The following is a 22,437-nucleotide window of genomic DNA, read 5'->3' as shown; positions in this document are numbered from 1 at the left end:
CCCTCCGTCACACTCAGTGCATTCCACTTGCTTCCCCGTGTAAGACCCCCTCAAAGCAGTCTCCTCTCCTTGCTCTGCCCTTGACATGCTTGACACACATATCTTTGCTTGAAGCTGAAGCGCCAGGAGTAATTATAATGATTTGCACTACCCAGCCACATTATTGATGAAATTGTGAAGCTAGCTGTATAAAATCCTTAGTTAGAGCAGAGAAACTCTGTCAATAGCTCCATTTGGGTGGAGCTCATTCTCTCTAGAAGGCTTCATCATTAAGTGCACTCAAGCTTACAAACCAGGAGGTATTCTGCAAATGTCAGTTACAAGGAATCTGAGAATTCAGACTCTTCTGCCTCCTTTGCCAACATCACCACGAGAACTAAGACACCGGAAGCAGAAACCGGACACAGAAAAATCTGCGTTCGGCTGGCCACATCATCCTCAAAGCTGTAGAAAGGGAAGGATGAGAGGGCATCAAACAGGTACAAACACATCCAAGCCCTAACAGCGGCTTCTGTTGCTGAATTTCCTCTCAACTCTTCCACAGCTATACTGGTCTGGAAATCCTAAAAAAGGAGTCAGGAACGCTTTCATTCAGCGACTTTTCTGATCACCATCGTGCTTCTAATCTATAGCAAGCTGAGGCTCCAAACATTCCCATTACCAGCTCTGCCATATCAGACACAGTGCTTACCTGGCTTTTCCCTTACAGCCAATTCATTCTGACAGGAGCAGCCTCTGCTCTGCCATCCCTGCCTGCTTTCCTGCAAATCATCACTTTTGACTCTATACCAGTTCCCTCTGATAGGATCAAGTCTGTGCTCACAGCACATCCCAGCTCCCATGCTTGCTGCAGGCTCCATGACTTGGTTGTCCATGGCCAGAGACTGGCATGAAGCAGGGGAGTAAGATAAGACACAAGCCCTTTGGCATGAATGAACCATCACTCCCCAGGACAGATCCCTGACCTCTCCCTGTTATCCATCTGGCCAACGCTTGGATGAAATCTGAGATGAAAGCAAAAAATTATCATACTCCAACTCTCACCACATCTCCGCTTCTCTTTGTTGTTACACAGAAAAGAATGGCGAGAATTCCCTCTCCTGCCACTTGTTTGCAACCCTTTTACATGCTTTATTTGCAGTCCGGTCCTTATTTCTTGTTTTGTTTTTACTATCTACTTTTCTGGCCAACGCTTGGATGAAATCTGAGATGAAAGCAAAAAATTATCATACTCCAACTCTCACCACATCTCCGCTTCTCTTTGTTGTTACACAGAAAAGAATGGCGAGAATTCCCTCTCCTGCCACTTGTTTGCAACCCTTTTACATGCTTTATTTGCAGTCCGGTCCTTATTTCTTGTTTTGTTTTTACTATCTACTTTTATTACAGTTTTGTAGCATCTAGATTCCTGTTGTTCTCTAGTTTTATTCCTGCCATTTTGTCTGGGGAAGAGGGAGCGAGAAAGATGAAAAGGTAAAAGTAATTTGTTTCTTTGGATAAGACAGTTAAGAAGCACGTTGGCCCCTCCGAGTATTTCAATAGCTCATCCCCTTTTCTAATATTTCTGAGAGGGGAATGAAAGCTGAATGCTCAAAATGGCCAGCACATCCACCTCCTCTTCTTTGAAAACTGAAAACTGAGACTAATTATAATGGCTTGCACAGTCCAATTATGTTGCTGATCTAATCAGCTAACATCAGGAGAAGCGCTGAATAAATCTGCACAATAGCTGGGACACAGAGTTGATTTCTCCCTGGCCCAGCACATTTAAAGCATGCTTATCAGCTACATGACATCCAAAAAAAGAGACGCTGGCTGCAAAAAGTTTTTTGAATCTTTCCCTCCCATTTCTCTACCCACATACCAAAGGAAGAAGCCTTTAATTTACAAAGGATTTTGAGTTTTTTTCTCCTGGTCCGGGCACACCCTCTTGAAATAAAGCAAACATAAGCACTCGGGTTTCATTAGTTAGTGATTAAATATGTTATGAGACAGAAAATTGGCAGAGAAAGCAAGGCTGGTTTGTTCGTGTTGGTCTTACTGTTGGCTCTTTGTGCACACTCTGAGTGGCAGGCCTCTGTAAACTGAGCTCAACACTTGTGGGGTCCTTCTTCAACTCTACCGGGGGCCTGTCCCCTCTGGCTACTCCGTCAAATTTCAGAGATCTGCTTGGCGAAGGAGTAAGTATTACTGTTGTACACTCTTTATCCTTCTCTTCCACGCCGTTGAAATTTTCTCCATTCATGCTGACTTTTCCATCTACCTGCAGAATACAGTTAAATAAATATGCTGAGGCAATTAGCATCCAAAGGAATTTAGGAAATTAGGACTTCAACATGATATTACAATTGTTAACACAGTCTGTGCCATCGGTGAAGGACAGAGCCAAGCATTTCATTCAACGGGCCAAGATAGAAGAAAACCCTATTCCAGGGGGGTCGTAAACAAAATACAGACAGAAGGTAATAATTTTTCTGGATTCCCTGGTTTCCCACATTTCATTCTCCCAGTAATATACAGACACCCTTTGTGTGCATCACAGATCAATGGATTTTAAAAGAACAACAAAGACTTATGTTAAATTTAGACCAAAGCTGCTGGGTTTTGCATTGCCTCATGCAAGAGGCAAGCAGGTTCTCCAGGACTAATTACGCTGGTGAACTGCTATGTACCTTGACGACCTCACCACAGTATTAGTAGACCGTGCTTTCTGAAGCACTGTCATGTGAACTTTGAAGGGTCAGGAGCAGCAGAGTTCATCCACTTGTTTCTTTACTGTTCATAACAGGGAATAAATAAAACTGAGCATTCCACCTTCTCCATGAGGCGATAAAATAAATAGCTGCTTTCCCAGAAAATTATTTTATGCAGTCTCCATGAAAAGGATAGCACAGAAACAGTTTAACTACTTTTTCTCAGAGTCAAGCTAGCTCCTTGGTGGGCATATATTCCCACTAAGGAACTCTTAAGCAAAGAAGAAAATACAAAATAAGCTCTAGCTTCTTTCTCTGCACTGATACAGCTTCCTCTCGAGACTTTAATACTTCGTAATTATGTTCTGAATGGAGGTGGCATGTAAAGACTTCTTTCAATTTGGAGGGCTGTTTGTAGAAGCCACGGTATACATGAAAAATGTCTTGCTACAAAGAACTCACAGGCCATTCACCATAAGAGGGCCCAGCTGGAGAGAGACCAGGAGAGGACCAGGTATCAGTAACACCATATTGCTCCTGCCTTGCTACAGCACAGATGTTTATAGGCTTGTCAGCAGGGGTGAGTTTTAAAGATCTGAAGGAGGGCTTTGCTGCTCTGTGCACAGAGATCCTTCCTTGCAAAACAGTCATCATGCGAGACAACACAAAGGTGGGGGAGTAAATATGGACAGGATCTTCTGCGCTAATCATTGGACTTTGGGGGAATAATGGCATAGATCAGTGATTTCTTAGAGAAGCTATCTGGGATATATATGGTGATTAGTCATTTCAGGTTTCTCCACAGGTACTGCATAAACAAAAAACACAGGTAAAAACAAGCTCAAAGGTAAGCCATTCCATGGGAACTTTTCACTTATTTCACTGTTATTGAAAACTGATGCAACAAGTGTCAAAACTGCTTTATCGAACTGAAACAGTTTAAGAAAACAAAGTTCTTCCCATCTCATCCTCCCTGCCCCACTCCTTATTTCACCATTTACTTATCTTCAGTACTTTACTTCTTGAGTAAACAGGTTGGATACCTCAAGAGCGGCACTCCAACTCAGTATACGCCATCAGTGCTAAGCCGAGGGCAAACTCCTCCCTTGACTTCTTGTATACACGCATCCAGAGGTCTGTTCTCTGTCTGAGGGTGATTAACTAAGGGGCCATCTCCGAGGTGCTGGGCATCCTCAGCTAGCTGACAGACATGCGGGGAGGTGAAGGCAGTTAGCACCTAGCGCAATCAGCTCCCACGCAGATGAGAAACAGCCTGGCTCCGCAAGCGGTTTCACCCCTTCTGACTGATTTTCAGATTAACAGGTTCCTCCCTTTCCTCACTGCCATCATCCACCCAACAGAGTACCACTCTTAGGGTTTGTTTCCAAATGCAAGTGTGAGGGACTAAGACCCAAGTCTTCTGGGACTGTGCGCTCCATTATCTACTAGAGAAGCAGGTCATGAAAGATCTCAGAAATAAAAAAGCCAAGAAAACACTGGCAGGCCACACCATCCATTTTAGTATCTCTGTTTAGACTAAGACATTTCTCTATTTATGTTAGGGAGGAAAACCAAATGTTTGAATGATCAGGACAGATGCCCTAGCTGCAGAGTTAAACAAACATACTTCTTTCCTTATGATCTGGAGCAAGTCAACAGATTGTCACCAGAGCCGAGAATCATCGACAGACTGGTGTTTCAAGGGAAAATAATGCTACAGCTACATGTGCTAGGGAATGATTCCTACTGAGACAAATCACATTTTTCCACAACAAGCGAACAAGATCTAGACAGACTTTTAGTGGTGGTTGGTGGGGGGTAGAAGCATCTGTGCGTTAGTTTCTCCCCACATACGTGAAGGTGATACACATGTATATCTTGGTCCTCTGAGGAAAAAAGTAGTATGGATCAGAAAAAAAACAGATCCATGACTCACTGATGTCTAAAATGTAAACTCTAGGGGAATACCAACTGAGGTATAGGAGAAATATGAATTACCAGTTTCACATTTCAACTAGGAAACATGGCGGGGGGGTTTCCACAAGAGCTGGCACAGACTTCAAGAAATTACAGACATTACAACACGTTTTTTCACTATCTATACAAAGCTGACTTATTTTTTAAAAAGTAAACCACCTGAATATACATGGTAGCAATGCTGCTGGAACCCCTGCATGCCACTAGCAAAGTATCAGACAGACACAAGGGGACCTGAACTCTACAGTCTGGGGGCACCTATGCCAGTAGGCTTTGCACTGCTTACAACAAGGCTACAATGAGACTTGAGGAAGCTCCAGCTTTGGTACAGGCACTGTGAGAAACAGATTTCTTCAAACCTGACTTATTCTGGCCTCTTCTCTCTAACACATCCCAGTTCTTTGTTTTCTCCATCATTCGTTCAGTATCTTACTCCCATTCTCCACAACCACCCAGTCCAAAGATACACTCCTCAGGTTTCATATCCCCTTTTCAGTCTCTTCTCCTATCCCCTTCCCCCACAAATCTCATAGCTGGCTCCTTATTCCAGGCAGGCCTGCTTTCATCCAAGCTCTCTTACTTCTCTTATTCCCATAATCTTTGCGCAGTTCTTGCAACCCAATGCAGTCACTCCCCCTCTCTCACCAGCAATCCCCAGTTACACCGCTGCCCCAGTACCAATCTGTTTCCCTAAACCTGCATGGACAGCCCTCTTTACACCAGGGAAGCAGCTTTCCCCATTCATCCCTGGTGAGAAGCATGTTTAGGACAATCTCTGGGCAAGCTGGCTCTTGACTCTGAAGGAGTAGGAGCTCTCTACACTGAATACATGCACACTGCAGTGTTTCAAAGGCTTATGACTTGGCCGAACGGGACAGACTTGTTTGGGTATGGCAAAAATCAGACCGTTGACACAAAAGCCAGTTCAGGTTTTGCTACAAAAGTCAGGGCCTCCACGCTCCCTGCCCCTTCCCTTTTGTTTAAAAACAAAAAACCATGACAACATACTCTTTCCTGTCCTCTTTCTCAGAAAATGCCTTGCTTTTTTCTTAGAGGCCCCCCTTTCCCTGTCTCTTCCCAAACAAATTTAGCCTGAGGAAAAATGACCAGCACAAATAGTCCAGTCTGAACAGGCCAAGTTTCTAAGGTTGGTAACCAAGAAAAGACCACTAGACTGGGCAGCACTGAGCACGAAGCTGAGTTTTGTAACAGCAGAATGCTGCAACCATTTTCAACTTAATTGCATTAAACATTTATATATTCAAATGATTTAGTCGGGATCTCTTTGCCCCCTGATTGACTTTGGGGACTGCAATGTATCCTACCTTAAAGTTCTTTAAAACTTCCTGTGTATTTTTGGGTTGTGAGTAAGGCTTGGGTGTCAGCATAGGCACAGCCTTGGAGACAACGCTTTTGCTGGGAGATGTGCGGCCTGCCGAACCGCTGGGCTCTAGTTCAGCGGTAGGAACAATAGTTGCTTCAATGGTGGCAGTGAATTTTGGAGCAGGCAGTGACTGTTGCCTTAAATATCTCAGAGGATTTGGGTCTTTCAGTGGGGAATTTGGCTCCACTGAATGGCTTCTTTCCAGAATTTTTGGCATCTGCAAACGCTCAAGGACAGCTTCACTGATAGTGAATCTTTCGATGTACTGCTGGAGGATGCTCTCAGCCTCCTCCTGTGACTTTGCATTCTTGTATGCCTCATGAAGCTCCCGCTCTCTTCTTTCCCTGCAAGGGAGACAACACAAGAGAGACCATCGCATTAAAAGTAACGCTGGAAATCACTCCTATTTCCTCTGCTCCATCAACATCCTTCCCTCTCCCTCACCCCAGGCCTGCAGGCATGGCTGCCCACAGTCACCTATCACCTATGGAGCACACAGCATTTTCAGACATGCCACTGCACTTCAGTAAAACAACGTACTTCTCTTCCACAATTTCTCGGTAGGTTTTGATGCTTTTTCTGCGCTCATTTGTTCCGTCTCCAGACAATAACCTTTCCATTTTCTTTCTCTCAGCTTCTTTTTTTATTAAATCCTGTGAAGCGCTCCTTCGACGACTCTTCCACCGAGCCAGATCCTGCAAGAGAAGGAAGGCACCTGCAGAGTTGCAAATAGCTAAAAACTGGCCACAGAAAGCAATGAACCCAGCCAGCCACTTTGCAATGCTTGTTCCTGCAGGCAGCAATGTTTATTTTAAAGAGAAAAAAAGATTATACCATAAAATGAAGATGTTGCCTGACTGTTGCCTCCTAACAGCAGGATCTAGTAAGGATTTCATAGCTCCACTGGTGTATTTTCTTTTTGGCTTTGTAGTGTTGCAGAAGCATGCTAGGTAATAACACCAGGAAATTTGGCCTAAAAGGACTAGTCAGGGCACTCATTTTCACTTGGGCCAACATAAAAGACAAAACCTGATTCCCCAGGAAGATGAAGTAGAAAAATTATGTTTGGTGAAGAATTTTAATAATCAGATGTGTGGGAGGCAGGAGTTCATTGGAGGAAGGGACACTGTTTCACCACGAACTACAGCCGCACTGATAGTCTGCCTTGGAGAGCTGACAGTCCCATACTTTGCCCATGCCCTCAGCCAACTACATGCAAGCACGGTTGACCCATGCTTTTTTTTTTTTTTTGACAGAAAAATCCAGTGCAGCATCCAAACTTAAATTCTTCCTCATGGGCACCCTCCAATATTTTGGACCCAAATCTGAGCAACACAGGTTAGGGATGAAAGTGGCTCACACCTGGTTGACATGACATATGACAGAGCAAAAAGCCTATGGTTTGTATCCAGCTATATAGATATGTCCTTACTGAAGTAACGATCTTACTCTTTTTGGAATCTGCCTGCCCAAAATTGTCCAGAAGATCCACTGATTCTGGCTCTCTACCTTTCTTGCAAAACCAGCCTGACACTAAACCAGAGAGTCACAGGAGATACCCGTTACGGGCACCTATGTCTTGCATCCTACTTGGGTTATGAATTCACAAGCCCTGGAGGGTACAGAGACAAGATCTTTTTCACAGTAAAAGTATTACAATAAAGAAGTTTCCTAAGTTGTAAAATTTCTTTGCAGCCACCCAGTAAAGGAACAAAATTTTACATGTGAAAAATAACCTCTGCCGAACTTCTGCAAAGAAAAATAACTTCCTAGGAAACTGTAGGGGCACATTTGCCATTAACTTTACAACATCAGGAGATTAGTATACAGATTATATTTCATGCACTCTAACAAATTCTGGTTTTAATAAAAACCAGAGATTCTGTACACATACTCAATTCAAAGGCTGTTTCATTAATTACATGGTTTTCAAAATATTTTAATTGCATTTTTATTGGTAAACAGCAGAAGGTACTGCAAGCATAACTTACTTTATTAAAACCAGGAACAAACCTTGTCACTTTTAATTTAGCTTAAAACCACAAATTATTGACATTACACTCAAGGGAATGCTCATTAAAGTATTTCTTCACATGACCTACATATATCAGTCTATAATCCCCTTCTTGAAACATCGGCCTTTCATTTTCCTCAGTTACTAATTATTCTCATTGAAGTACCAAAGCATTTCTTCATTCAGCTACTCCCACTATTGCCTATTGTTTGGAAATTAGTTTTTCATTAGTAAATTTCATAACATAAGTCCTCCTCCTCTTTTTGTAATTAAAAACCAGACATGTTTATCTTTTCCAGCTCTGATGCTTTAGAATAACAACAATGAAAAAAAAAGTCATGAAACTGTTAATTGTTGGCAAATTTACAGCATAGGCATATAAAAAATATCCGACCATGAATGCGGTGTCACCTCCATAAAGCCCTCTGAATGCCAAGGACATTCCAGTAAGGGCATTTTTAGTACCTCTTCAGAACTTTTACTTCAGTGCAGAAGGTGCGGAGGGCCTGGAAAACTTACGCACTTTAGCTCAGAGGATTTTCCGTTCAACAGCAAAGAGTTCTCAAACCTCTTGAATGCCTTTGGACTCATTCTTATCTCTGCTGGGAAATTATGGCTTCCCACATACACAGACCTCTCAGCTGAAATCCTTTGTTGTTCTACTACGAAAAGATATTTCTTAGTTGTATATACTTTGTTCTTTTTTGGACTTTTTCTTGAATTTTCTACCAAAAACCTCTCTGAGATGTTTCACAGTAGCTGTCCTTATAATAGGAAATTACTGTACTAGCTGCTTGAAGAGATGTGGGTTTTGGGGTTTTTTTAAATTAAAAAAATATGCCCCAAATTCCTTATTTAAAATCAGTCTTTAGGAATGAACAGGATTGATACTAAAACTCCTGATACTAATTTACCTGCAAATCATGCTTTTCTGTCCTTACTAATGCGCTGAAGACAATGCCAAATGCCAGGACAGCTTAAAAAAAAATTGAGGGAAGAGGATTTGGAAAGGACTTGTAACCCAAGCAGGGTGTCTAACTTGAAGGGTAATTTGTTTGCTTGGACAAGATGGAAAATGTTAGCATCTTCTGTACCTATGCAAATTTATTAAAGCCAAGTCCAACCTATTTATTCACTGTCCTGCTTAGTCTTCTATTTTGTCACTTTGGGCATTTACTAATTATAAAAGTCAGAGAGCTAGCAGTTAGGAGCTGTTCTGCTTCTATTTTTACCTAATCACAGTTCAATTACATTTATTTAAAAAGCAAAATACATGGTGCACAGGCAGAGGCACCAGAAGACCTTGTACCTTGAACTTCAATGCTTTTAGCAACAATCCATTGGGAAAAAAAAAAGAAAAAAGCTCCTGATTACTTTAGTGCTAGAGAACAACTGTAGATTTAGCAGGTTGCACTTTTTTGCCTAGCTAGCTGGCCTCAATGCCAGCACTGCAGACAATGTTGCCTACTCACATCTTGCCATCTGGTCTCATCCTCTTTCAGCTGGTTGTGTATGTTCTGCAGTTTCTCATGGCGAGCTTTGCTATGAGGCTGAGTCACAGCTTCTTCTTCAGATCTCATGTCAAACATGCTCACACTCCTAAACAAGGGGGAAATAAGAAGTGCAGCATTATTTAGAGGCTTATAGTCCTTCAGTTTGTTAGAGCTAAAGCCACATGAGGGTGCTACAGCAGAATCAGACACCTGCATAGTTATGAAGCTCCCAAAAGCAGCAGTCCCCTAGAAGGACCTGTTAGCATCCCTATGGCTCCCACATAGTACTTCAGGCATTATACTCCTCAGCTTTCTCTTGTTTTTGTTAGTTAGGCAACTTTGCCTCTCACTAAGAAGCATTACTAACATTAAAATCATTCTACTCAGAGCAGAGTTCAGAACATTTTACTTTCTGAAGATTTGTTTCCCAAGGAGTTTTCAAAACCCCTCCAATTAACACCGCAGACAGAAGTTTCCATTTCAGTGTAAAACAAGAGAGGCTTGAGAAGTATATTAGGGGCAGCATAGCTGGCTAAATGCTATTGCTACAAAACTGGGGAGAGCCTGCCCAGAGAAGTACATGCAGTGCAAACAGCATGGTACTTCCTCCTCTCCCCTCCCTGCCTCGAGGAAACTCAATGCTATCAGCAGCAACTTATTAATATAGCTAACCTAACAAGGAAAAGCTGACATTCAGGACAAAACAGTTTCTTTCTACACATTCTATTTCTGTCCCTGACCTTTGGAGAGTTAAAGGAAAAAAAGGTCATGGTTTGATATTATACATCCATTCATATTACATAAAGATCTTCACGGGAAGATAACATACATACTACTCCCTCCCTGCTACCTATTATTAGTAAAACATGACCTCAGTTGTGCCATTAAAAGCAAAAAGCAAAAAAAAAAAGCCATGCAGTTCCACATGAAGTGATTTCACAGCAGTCTTCAAACGATCATCTGTAGCTTTAGGTGAGCCAATGAGCCAACTAGCAGGAGAAGCACCCAATGAAGATAAAATTGTAGGTGACTCTGTCCACAGTAATCAAAGTGAATAGACACAGCAAGCTGTGCATATATGTATTATTTAGCCAACATTTGTATTCAGGTAAGCAAAGATGGGAATGAGCCACGCTCAAGGGAAAGCTGAAAGGTCTGGACAGTGGATGGAAAAGGACGTGCACAGATCCCATCCTATTAGTAGGTATTTACTCAGAAATGAAGGACAGAATACACATCCTACTGCCTTCAAGCACGAACAGCGAGGTTAGCATATTACGGTGCTTCACCCCTTAAACAGAGTGCTGAGGGGTACACTAATTTGGGTTTCTCCGTGGGTAGTTTAAGGGCTGCATTGCTTAGGATTTGATTGGATTGGATTGGAAATAACAGAAACTAAAAAGATGGCAAATTTTGTTGTTTTTAAAACTAAAGGCATATCACCTACTAAGGAACATATTTTGCAGACTGGAAAGGTAGGTTGGGAGATGCATAACTTGTAATAAAGTCACCCTTAAAGGGTTTTTTCCAGTTTAAGAGCTTTTGAAACTCACACTAAGAAAAGCGTTTAGTGTTAAGTATTTGCCACCTTGTGCCTACTGGGTCAAACTGGTTGTGTAGCTCCTTTCTTGTACCCTTCCCTCATGTCAGAAAATTTTTCACTCACATACAGTAGAATAAAACAGAAGATCTGAAATGGTGATAACTGCTTCTAGTAGAGTGCACGAGTACTCACCCTCTGCCATTTGGGATAGGAAGGTAAGAATACTTTCTACCAAGAGTCCCCTGATGTCCTAATGAAAGGCTAGTATTTATTCCCTGCGTTCCCTCGGGTCTCTCAGGGTGCACAGAGGCAGCAAAACCAAAGGTTTTATAGCTATTAACAATGCAATAAAAAAGGTACTCTGGAAGAGGCTTCAGCCTAGGCCAGGAATCAAATTATACACTACAACACCACATGCACCTTCTACTCCAGTCACCTCCTGCTGCTGGGCCTTCATTGCCATGGATAAGCAACCAGATAGGTTCAAACATCAACTCTGCAGCAACACATCATTGCGCAAATGTATCTTCCCAAGAGAGCAATCTGAAGGAGTCACACCTCAAAGCGCTGTGCTCTGCTCTGACCAACATGTAGTAACCATTAAGGAGAACCACCTTCTTTCCTGAATACATGGACATGGACAACTGAAAGGTCTACATTGACTTCTCTGCCTGACAAGTTCATCCTTTTAGAAAAGATCAAAGAGGCCAAAACTCTTGAGCTTCTGCCAAAAGACACTTTCACTATGAGTCCTACATCGTTTCGTCCTATTTCTTTCTTACATAAACTGCAAATGGCTCCAGCCCATCACTAACACCTGCATGAACAGAACTAGATTTACTCCTTCCTTCAACCATGCGCTGTACCAGCAGGCACACAGCATGCAAGTAGACGGGGGACATGTAACTGTACCGAATTCATGTTCATGAATTTTCTGCCATTAGCAAAGCTCTGGGGATTGTATCCAAACTCTGTCTGGAAGCAAGAGGTCTTTCTGCTGACCAGTGTACCAGACCTGCTGTTCTAACACAGATCTGGGAAAAAACACGGTGCAGACCAACAGTGTATTTTGGAGGGCTAGATCTTTGGGATGATGTGATTTTTAAGTTATGCTACTTTATTCTCGCAAATTACAGTTGTTCTTGTCAGTGATACCATGCAGCAATTCTTTTTTTTTTAAACAGGTCTGAACAAGTGTTGGATAAAAAAAGTCCTCAAGGACTTGAGTGTTCAGACTATTTAATTTGAAAGTCAGAAACAAGGTAAAAACCTTCTTTTTATGAGAATATGTTAAAAATCCTTATGCAAAGCATTTATTATGTGGCTGCGTTACCATTTTACAGGCATACTAAGACTTAAGAAACCCCAACAAAACATAAAAAGCAACAGGCTGGCTAAAGAATCAGACCCTAGTAAACAAATACTCAAAAATCTCAGCTCACTATTATTTGTTTGTCAGGCTTAAAGTATAAAGCATAAGCCTGAACTCACACTGACTGTCACACTACCACCTGAATTCAGCCCCATCTTTTCGGGAGATGGGAATGGGGCTGAGCAGCAGCACACACTAAGTATTGCCTCTTCTGGACCTTGAGACAGACCAGGGCTAATGACAATATCTAGCATTCACTAACCAGCGAAGGGAACTTTGTCAGTCTAATAAAGGAGTTTCTAGTTTTGCTGCTGGAATAAACAGCACCTAGTCTAAAACTGAATTCAAGTTACAGAGTTTTCAAAGGAGACTTGACAAACATTTTGGAAGCATTTTAAATGTCAGTTCAATTTATTTTTCCTACTTGAGAGCCAGATTTTATTAGATTCTTCGTAAGTACTTCATCTTCAGAAGGAAAAACACAATCTTATGTTTATAAGAACTTAAAAGACAGTTTAGGAAAATAGTTGCTCTGAAACTGTGGCACATCTGGAAAGGATGACAATGAGGCTTGAACATTTATTGTTTTGGCTTTTAGAACAAAATCAGAATCAATGTGGAATAAACAGTATGATTTATTCCTCTTTGCTACTCTCACATTATACAACCAAACACACTGCAATGCCTCTTTGAAGGCATCTCCGTGTACCTTCTGTCATGTTTGCATTTAATACAGACATGCAAAAATGTGGGAAAACAAATGAACAAATCAATCGGATAGGTAGACCTTCTGAAATGGCAGGGAAGTCTCTATTGTTAAGTATAACACTTCTGTGTTGTTACTCTCTTTTAATCTCATCTCTTCATTTGATTGAACAGATTTCTGCTGCTTGAAAATGATCACATTTACTTTGTGGTCAGAGAACACAGGCTTTGCTCAGCATAAAGGTATTACAGATCTTGTAAAGAATATTCAGTCTGCGATTCTAGCCTTTATCATTAGAGGAAAGGGTGAAAAATTATATGAGAGTCTCTGTATATACTTGTTATAAAAAAACCCTCCATGCTGTTTCTATTTTGTGATTTAATCTGGGAGACAGAGAAGGTCATGTGCATTTCGGTGAACAGAAGAAGGATAATAAGGACATTACTATGTGGGTAGTTCCCAACTATTTCTTTGCTTCTAAATGCCTGCACTTTGTAAGAATAGCTAATACTTTCACAGAGTTTTCTAAATGACATTGCATACTATTCTGAACTACAGTTTACATGCATACACACACAATTAAAGTATGTTTGAGTGCAATAAATGTCACAGTCCTATTCCTTCTGCCAAAAGTAAAGTATCGAGGTGAAGAGCTTAAAAAAAATGAAGTTTAGTACATTATTAAATTAAACCCAACCTAGAAGGGATTCAAGAGAAAGTTTTTAAAAGACAACAAAGGAACAGCTGAAGATGTATTTTCCTGGTAATTATTCTGAAGATCACAATGGATTTTATTTTACTTTGGGATTTATTTTTTCTTCCTGTATAGGTCATACTTCATTTTTTTCCTCAACACCCAGCCCAGATTCAACCCAACTCTCTTTACCTGTAGTCGATTAGAGGCAATGGAAATTCAGAAGAAAAACAAAACAAAACAAAACAAAACAAAAGAAGAAAAAAAAAGAAAAGAAAAAAGAGGAAACAATACTTGAAGCAACAGCTGGACATCAGTGTTACGCTCAGTTTTTATGGGCTTTTATATAAAAATTATTTTTAGCTGCAATGTAAGCCATATTGCATTCCATTTTTCAGTGCTTTTCTGAAAAATTTATTTGCTGGAACACTGCAAAATAATAATGAGGCATCAACTGCATTTTAAATTAGTAGAAAGACGGGAAAGCATGCAGTGTAAGTTGTTTAAAATAGAATCTTGCGAACACAAGACAACTTACTCTGCGTCATCAGACACAGCAGTTCTGGGGCCGAATCTACAAGACCAAATATAAAATTAGAGCGTTGATAAATACATTAAGTAGCAATTGCAACTGGACCCATACAATTTGGGTAACTGCCACTTCACCATCCAACCTGTACTAGTAAAGCTGACCAAAAAAGAATCATACCGTTCAGGGATTTTGTACTCAGCAAACAAGACTTACCTAATCATCTGGAGGTCAAACTACACAAGAATACCACCCATCCCTCCCTGACGCCATACTAATGCCCCCATTATAAAAATCTGCTGAGGTATACCTAAAATGGGTGTAGAAAATAGTTATTGAAAATAGACAATATATTAACATTAAGTGCCACACATGCGATGAATGGAGACAAAACTTAACAGTTACATTCCTCAGCAGTGCTCAGAATCACCATTACTGAAGCACTGAAGAGACAAATACTATAGGCAGAAAGTGAGCCACAGGATTTCCTGTTGTTGTTGTTGTTGTTGTGGGGTTTTTTTGGGGGTGTAGCTGAAAAAAGGTACTGGTAATACACAAGTCAGTGTCATTCACTAAAGTGACAGTGTTGTTTAAAGCCATGCAAACCACGTATTTGTATCTGGGATTTATCATAAAAGAACATCAAGTACAAAAGTCGACACTGCAACATTTTCTAATCAAGGAGAAGCAAGATACACATCTCTAAATGAGCAGAGTCCAGCTGAACTTCTGCTATTCATAAACCTTTTTTGCAATTCAACATATATACTGTAATCAAATATTTCCTTTCAATTAGCATTCATTTCAATATTTCAAATATTTCAAAAGAAAATACATTACACAACTATTCTGTTTGTTTCTAAAAAGTGTATTTTTAGACATACAGTATTTTAGTCTGGACTGAAAACACACCAGGCAACGCACAATCTGAATTCTGAAGTGTGCACACAGGGGCGTAACAAGCTGCTTGATTCACACCATAGAGAGCTCACGTTTGCAGGTGCTCATCCTTGGATGACAATGTTTCCGTTTCGTTTTCCTCAGGAATCTCTTGAAGCTTAGACGTTTGACCAAGGTGGACTTCATTAAGACTACCTTCACCCCCTTGGGCAGTACAAATAGTCTCATCTTGTCCTGCAGGAGGGAGATTGCATTTTTCCTGTCCTTGCTGCTGTTCTTGCGGCAGTTGTATTACAGGTTTTCCAGAGCTATTAATGCAGACTTGGGGACATTCTTCAGGCCTGAGTGAGCCAAAGGCAGCATTGTAAAGAGACGTATTAAGCAACATTTGAAAAATCACATATATGTAATGAAAAGTATAACTGTAAGTTAACAAAAAAACCCCCACAAACCCAAATAGCTGATAGCTAACAAGTTAAGTAAGGCAGGTACAGAAAACATAATTTTAATAGAGAGTAAAATGCTTGTACTTCCATTCCTCTAAGTCAGAAACACAAGCTGTCCTGGACACTGCCAAAGATTAAAGTATTAAGTACATATATTAACTAAGCTATCAACCTTAGGTCTTCTCAACACCAAACCACAGTTCAATTCTACAGTAGATGACAGTTTTTCTTCTTCTGGCTGAGCTGTACACTAGTTTTTCACCTGTGTATGCACAGGCACATGCATATCCTTCTCCTCATGTACTTTGAAAAGGCTGATGAATAAGAACCTTTCCACTCCCGCTTGCATGTGGCTCAACCAGTCAACGATAACTCTGTTCAAAGGCTTAAATCACCAACTTCCCCACATAGCCTCAAGCATCTGAACAAAGGTGCTTAGAAAGACATCGAGCATTATCAGGAGGGATCTCGGGATCTCTAGATTTCCTGTTTGGAAGTCACTGGCACCAGCTAAGCCATAGACAAGCATCTAACCTTACATACCCGCACCTCTATTTCTACCTGGAAACATTTGGAATGATTAGCTCATATTTAACCAGAAACCTCTGCAAATGTGACACAATCTTGCTATGCATATCCATTTCCACAGACTGTTAGAATTTTGCACCTGGTAGAGCTCTGCTCCAAGTCTTTACAGGGCTCTACCAAAAAGGCCAGAAACCCTGCATTGCCTTCTTTTGAGCAGAAAGAGTCGGCACAGAACTGAGGACAAGTATGGAAGAAACTGCCGCTGGGCCAACAGCAACTCTTCCAGATCAAGCGATCTTGACAAACAGCCCACAGGGCCAGTTGCAAGGGAAAGAAAGAAGCACAACTTTCTTACCTTGTAGTTTTCTTCTCAAGTTCTCTAGCTGTGCCCTGCTTATTCTGCTGCTTTGAAAATGGCATGGGAAGGAACTGCTTAGCACTGGGCCCAGGCTGTTTTAGGAAAGCGCCAGTTCTTCTGGCCAACATGTCATCTCTTTGTGGGTCTGGAAATTTCGCTTTGTTTTCTGTTCCACCGCTCTGCTGCTGAGCGATTTCGAGCTGTTCTTGGCTCTCTTCTCGTGTGACAGTACTGCTCAGAGAAACAAGTGACACTGTTCCATGATAAGGCTCACTTGTGCAGCCCAAAGGCAAACGGCTGCTGAGGCAACATGGGGTACTCTTATTCAAAACACAGTTGCAGTGATGCACAAGTAGGCATCTTTAGCTACAGCACAGGGAGTGAGAGCAAGAGGAAACTATGTTGAATGCCATACTTATGTAGGTGATACATTAGAAGTTGGGGATTGCATAAAAATGAATGCGAGGAATTATTCACTTGGAAGCTGGCATAAAAGTCTGGATAAAGCACCATGGATTACAAAAGAAATCCCCCCAAAAGATGAAAGACTGTTTTCATGCTGAACAGAAATTAACAACTGAAGTGCTTAAATATTATTAAAGAAAACAGACTGTTTTATGTTCATAGGATACATTCTTGTAAGTAATTTCATAAAACAGAACACATGCCATGATGAATGAGTAAAACACATCTTTAAAGGCCGTGTGAAGAACGGAACAACATTGCTGGCTGATCCAAGCTAACACCACACACAAACCAGGCACGAGGCTCAGAGGGATCTGTTTCTGTTCTCTGACCTTTCTGCTTCCCGTGGAGTCTTCAAATCCTTCTCACGAGCTACTGCCTCCCCTTGCCGCTGCTGCAGCAGATGAGGAGCTACTGACAGGAGAGGACAATGTACGGGAACGGGGCTAGTGGTACGCCTCTGAAAAGTTCCCATCCTTCTAACCAACATATCATCTCTCTCAATGTCTGGTAAATGCCCAACGCAGTCTTCCTCGGTGCTTTCTTGCTGTTTGTTCAAACTGCACAGGATTTGTTTCTCAGAGACGATGCCAAAAGCCGGGACAGGTGATAGCATTCTCCTGCAAGAGTCATCTGTACCTGACTTGGCTACCCCACTAGTGATGCGATTGAGAGGAGGGGTGAGATAGACAAAACATTCTCAGGTCAAATGAAAGGTAAGAAGAGGAGTCCTCCAACTCAGTTTGCAAATGTTTTATAAACACACAAACTTAACTCAATGAATTGCTTGCTAAAAGCATTCATTAAAAATTCTTGCTACTGCCACAGACTAAGCAATTAAAGAAAAGCCAAATAAATGTAAGCTCTGTTAATATGTTAACTTCCCAGAGCTGTAATTCTCCTCCAGATAAATGCCAGAAACACAGAGCACCAATATACCTTGGTTTCAGCATTACATCTTCAAAAAGAAAATAAATCCACTAGCTTTAAAGAAGGCATTTTTTGAACAATAGTAAGGCCAGCAAGCTGAAGGACAAACTCCTACCGCGCTGAAAGCAGGCAGAGCAAAGCCGCTGGAATTCAAGAAGCAGAAAAAGCTCAAATGACAGCTCAGACTCTGAGATGCCAGTGATTTCACCACTCATCAGAAATTCTGAGGCAAGCTCTCAGAAGACCTTTGCACAGCATTGTTTTGCGTAACCCTAAACATGTTAAGATACTGTGAAGGCGTCAGATGACTTCTGAACAAGGCCGTGCGCATAAACAGCTCTTAGGTCTACGCTGCAGACCACCCCCATGCAGATCAGCATCTGGCAAGAACAGGTCTCATTTCCAGCTCAGCAACGCTTCCTAAGCCACACCAAATACCTGGACTCGTTCTGTGGCTTAGATACTCCATCACTGTGTTCAGCAAACCCAAGACTGCCAGCAGTGGTTGAAGGAGAGCTTTCAACACCACAGTGACTCTTCACACCATCTTTCTTGCTTTCCTCTTCTGTTCCGCTCTTGGATGAAGCTCTGCCAATAATGAGCTTGTCCCATTTCTGTTGATCAATCTCAGTTACTGGACCAAAATGCACAAACTTCTGCTTGGGGCTACCAGCCTTTTTGTTTGCTCTGGCTTTGCGGACAGCAAAATCATCGTGGGCTGCTGCTTTCACCGTGATTTCAGCTGGTGGCAGAGTGTCACTGGGACATTTGAAATCTTCTTCACTAATATGAATGAGGAATAGAAGAATCCCCCCCAAATGAGACCCCAGAATAAAGCAAATTAAATGCTCCTAAGGTTTTGGAGGGTTTTTATTTTAAAATTCAAGGACACAGGTACAAACAGCTGTGCTATACTGAGGCCCAAATGACAGATAAAATCCAAAGATACCGCAGACCTGTTGGGGAAACTCTGGGAGCACATCCATGGAAGTCCTTCTTTAGGGGAAGGAACATAGCATATGGCCCATTCCAGACTCAGTTCTTCACCCTTACAAAGCCATATTTCCCTTATCTGCTCACGTAGACCTGGGCCATACATTACATAGGACTGCACAAGCACCAGCACACCCACCTTGTCATGGGGGAGTTCCAGTGGCACGAGAGCACCAGGAAGGGCAATTCACTTATCCTAAACCAAGGGGACTGAATCTTGATTTTAATAAATCACCTCAAAAGTAACGGAGAGATACTCATATCTTTGAGACGAGAGAATGATTGAATTTTGATGGTTTGTATTAGAGCTAAAATTACACACAGTAATGACATTGTTAGAAGAATGTCTGAACAGATGGCCACCTTTAATTGGAAAATGGCATGTGCCTAAACAGGCAGGCTAGGAGTTGTTATCCTTTCCTACCGGAGTCACAGATCACCTGCATACGTTATAGCCCACCTCCATAGGGAAATAGCTTCGAATAACTGCTTTATACCGGCTCCCTTTGCGGAGGTCTAGTTTACAGTAAGAGCATGTCTACACCATACAATGAGGCTCCTGAAACTCCTGCTGCAGTGACAAACAGTGCTGGTGTGTTTACTCAGCACTGGAGTACAATGCCGTGCAGATATATTAGCTCAGGTCTCAAAAGCAGTATAGCCACATTAATGCAAAGAGATGCTGATCCTCAGTTAACACCCCCAAGGTATAATGCCCCAAGTCGTGAAGATAGCTTGGTTAGCAGCAGTACAGTGCTACTGAGTTAGTGGTGCCACATGGACCTTTGCGCTATTCAACTTAGAGCAGCTTCAAAGCGGGTTGATCCACGAGACAAGAGGGACCTTTCTAATACGACATTTAAGAGTGTCCTGGGGGAGTGACCGTGAAAGTACTATAGTAGTTCTAAATAATGGACACACTTTAATTTAATGATAGATAGATAGCATCCCTGTACAGATTTTGGACTCCTCCTGAAAATTTAAACAGGTGAGGACCGGTTGTCATCAAGGCATTTTCAAGTTTTAAACCACAAGCACACACAGCCGATCGTGACATACTAAACATGCTTCCTAGGGTGCCAATCCTGTCCACAGGCAGAAACCGTACCTGGGCTCCCCTGACAGTTTCAATCTTTTCCAGGTCTCCAGATCTGCTTTTGTTATAGAGGCATTCACAAAAATTGCATCTTCTCGTAGCTGAGGAAGGGTACTTTGAGATTTCCGTTTAGCCAAATCACCTCCCTCAGTATCAGGCACTTTCACCTGCTGTTCCTCCTCTAACTCTGTCTTCTCAGTTTGCAGAAGTGGGTTCTCTTTGCTTGTCACTATTTGCCTTGCTGATGCCATGTGCACCCGTCTTCTTCTAATTTAACGCACATTCAAGTTCAGCAAGAAAAGATATTTTGAGGGAGCAATGATAAATCAGTGTCAACAGAAGAGGTTCAGAGCACAAGAAAATAAAACTGAGTTTATAAGCAGATTAATTTTACACTAATTTTAGGAAGTAAACATAGAATCATTTGAAGTTGAAACCTCTCATCTATGCTACCCCGCTCATGCATTATTGAGACCACTTAATCATGTGACTTCTACTCCTAGCTCAAGCAAGAAAAATCTTTAAGTTAGTACTGTATTCAGCATTTCTGCAATAAGCTTTCTCGTAAATAGTAACAAATATCTCATTTTCATATTATTAACAAAGTGAATTCAAGTTTTGCTTGCAAACATACTACAGAATTTCTTTGATCTTAGAGTCATGTCAATAGCATTAGAATATTAAAATTTAGTTATGTGCTCTTCAGATGCCCTGCCAAACTAGTCATTAGAAAATATTTATATAATCAAATTACCAGCAGCTGAAAGGCACATTTTGCATTACTAAAAAGAGCTACAAGATATTAAGAGAAGTTTTCTGAATGTATCAGTTAGTACAGTTAAGGTCCACTGTAATGTGTATATAGAGGTTTTATCTAGGATCACTTCTCTTTGCACAAATAAAACAAATATACTTGTTTCCTGAAGAAGACGTGTGCCTAGCAGGTATGTGTGTTCAGCAACTTCTTAAAGGTCTGCATCACTGAACTGAAGACAGAAGAGATTTTCTAGGCTGAAACCTTGTAAGCCATGCTCCATTTCCAAAAACAATGCTATATAAGAAACATCAGGACTATGTGCAACACAGTTCGCTGCAGTATAGCAGGTATGTATATTCAGTGCACTAACTAAAGAGTAAGTCCATGTTTTCTGCAGGGTATTAAAAGAATGGCATTAGATGAAAAAAATGCATCCAAAAATGCTCAGCAAAAGAGCTGAGATGCAAAACATATCTTCTAAGTTTATTCTCCACTATTCATGCTCATAAGTTGTCTCATGAGCTTAGATAACAGAAGTGTCTAGTCTGTCTGTTATTTACACTCATAGTCAATTTAAGTTCCTGGTCCTAATACTCTAACAAAAAATTACACTAAGTAATCTACATCTCTTTTTTTGTTCACTTTATGATAAGGCATTTGCATTTACTTTACCCTGTAAGTTTTTTGTAGCCAAGACAACTTTAGTCCTACACAGCAATAAGCCATGTGAAATAAAGCATTATAATAGAAAGAAAAAGATCATGAATGCACACCTTGCATGTTCCTGCTTCTCCATCTGCAATGGCTTTTTAATGTCTTCCAGTTTACCTTTATCTTTACTTGTATAGGGTCCAATTAAAAAGGAGTTAAACGGAGCTACGTGTTTGGGTTGATTCATTCTGGCTCTCCGGGTGGCAAAGTCATCCTTTTCTAAATCAGGAACTCTGCTGGCTGCTTCATCTTCTGAACCAGAATCCTTCCCTTGGTAATGTGTCATGAAGGGGTTGTCCCTGCGAAGGATGATGTCTGGGATGCTTCTGTTGTCTTCACATGTTGGCTTTTTACTGACACAGAGCAAAATTAAAGAAAGCTCTTGATGCACCAGAGGAGGAGAAGGGAGTGGCAGCACTCATCTCCAGGTCATAAAACAAGCACAGTTAATCAAATATGCCCCAGGCAGCTGTTAGATTGGGCAAAGGCTTGTTATAAATAAAACTTATCATATACAGGTAACAAATCCACAAGGACTTCACACAGAAAATCAGCAGTGTTGGTTCTTTACTTATTTTAGCTACAGCTAGAAGAACCAGGAAGAACTAGTTTAACATACTAGATGCAGGGAATGTAGTACTGTAAATGGCAGTATTAAACTTCTCAAACACTTCAAACAAAGAAAGAGATTTGATGCAAATACCTGATCCTTGGCCAACATTGCTGAATCCTGAAATACCAGAGATTTGGCACTTTTTCTTCTTAATGGCTCTATTTTTTTTTTTTAAGACCTGAGTAATCACTAAGGGTGCTTGCCCTAATATTCTTAACTGCTTTTCTTCTCACAC

The 22,437-nt window shown here is 41.2% G+C and overlaps 1 protein-coding gene across 1 annotated transcript in view; it reads right to left on the bottom strand.

Moving 5' to 3' along the window:
• LIMCH1 (LIM and calponin homology domains 1) overlaps positions 1–22,437 on the bottom strand; it is a 74,315-nt gene that overhangs the window by 30,092 nt on the left and 21,786 nt on the right. The window contains exons 6-10 of the mRNA XM_009579711.1: positions 14,415–14,450; positions 9,541–9,667; positions 6,595–6,749; positions 5,996–6,398; positions 2,042–2,263 (exon numbers count right to left, since the gene is read on the bottom strand). Of these exons, the coding sequence (XP_009578006.1) occupies positions 2,042–2,263; positions 5,996–6,398; positions 6,595–6,749; positions 9,541–9,667; positions 14,415–14,450 (943 nt within the window). The remainder of the gene's footprint in view (positions 1–2,041; positions 2,264–5,995; positions 6,399–6,594; positions 6,750–9,540; positions 9,668–14,414; positions 14,451–22,437) is intronic.

Source organism: Fulmarus glacialis, unplaced genomic scaffold, assembly GCF_000690835.1.
Source record: "Fulmarus glacialis isolate BGI_N327 unplaced genomic scaffold, ASM69083v1 scaffold12146, whole genome shotgun sequence".
Lineage (NCBI taxonomy): Eukaryota > Metazoa > Chordata > Aves > Procellariiformes > Procellariidae > Fulmarus > Fulmarus glacialis.
This window is presented reverse-complemented; position numbering and strand designations above follow the sequence as displayed.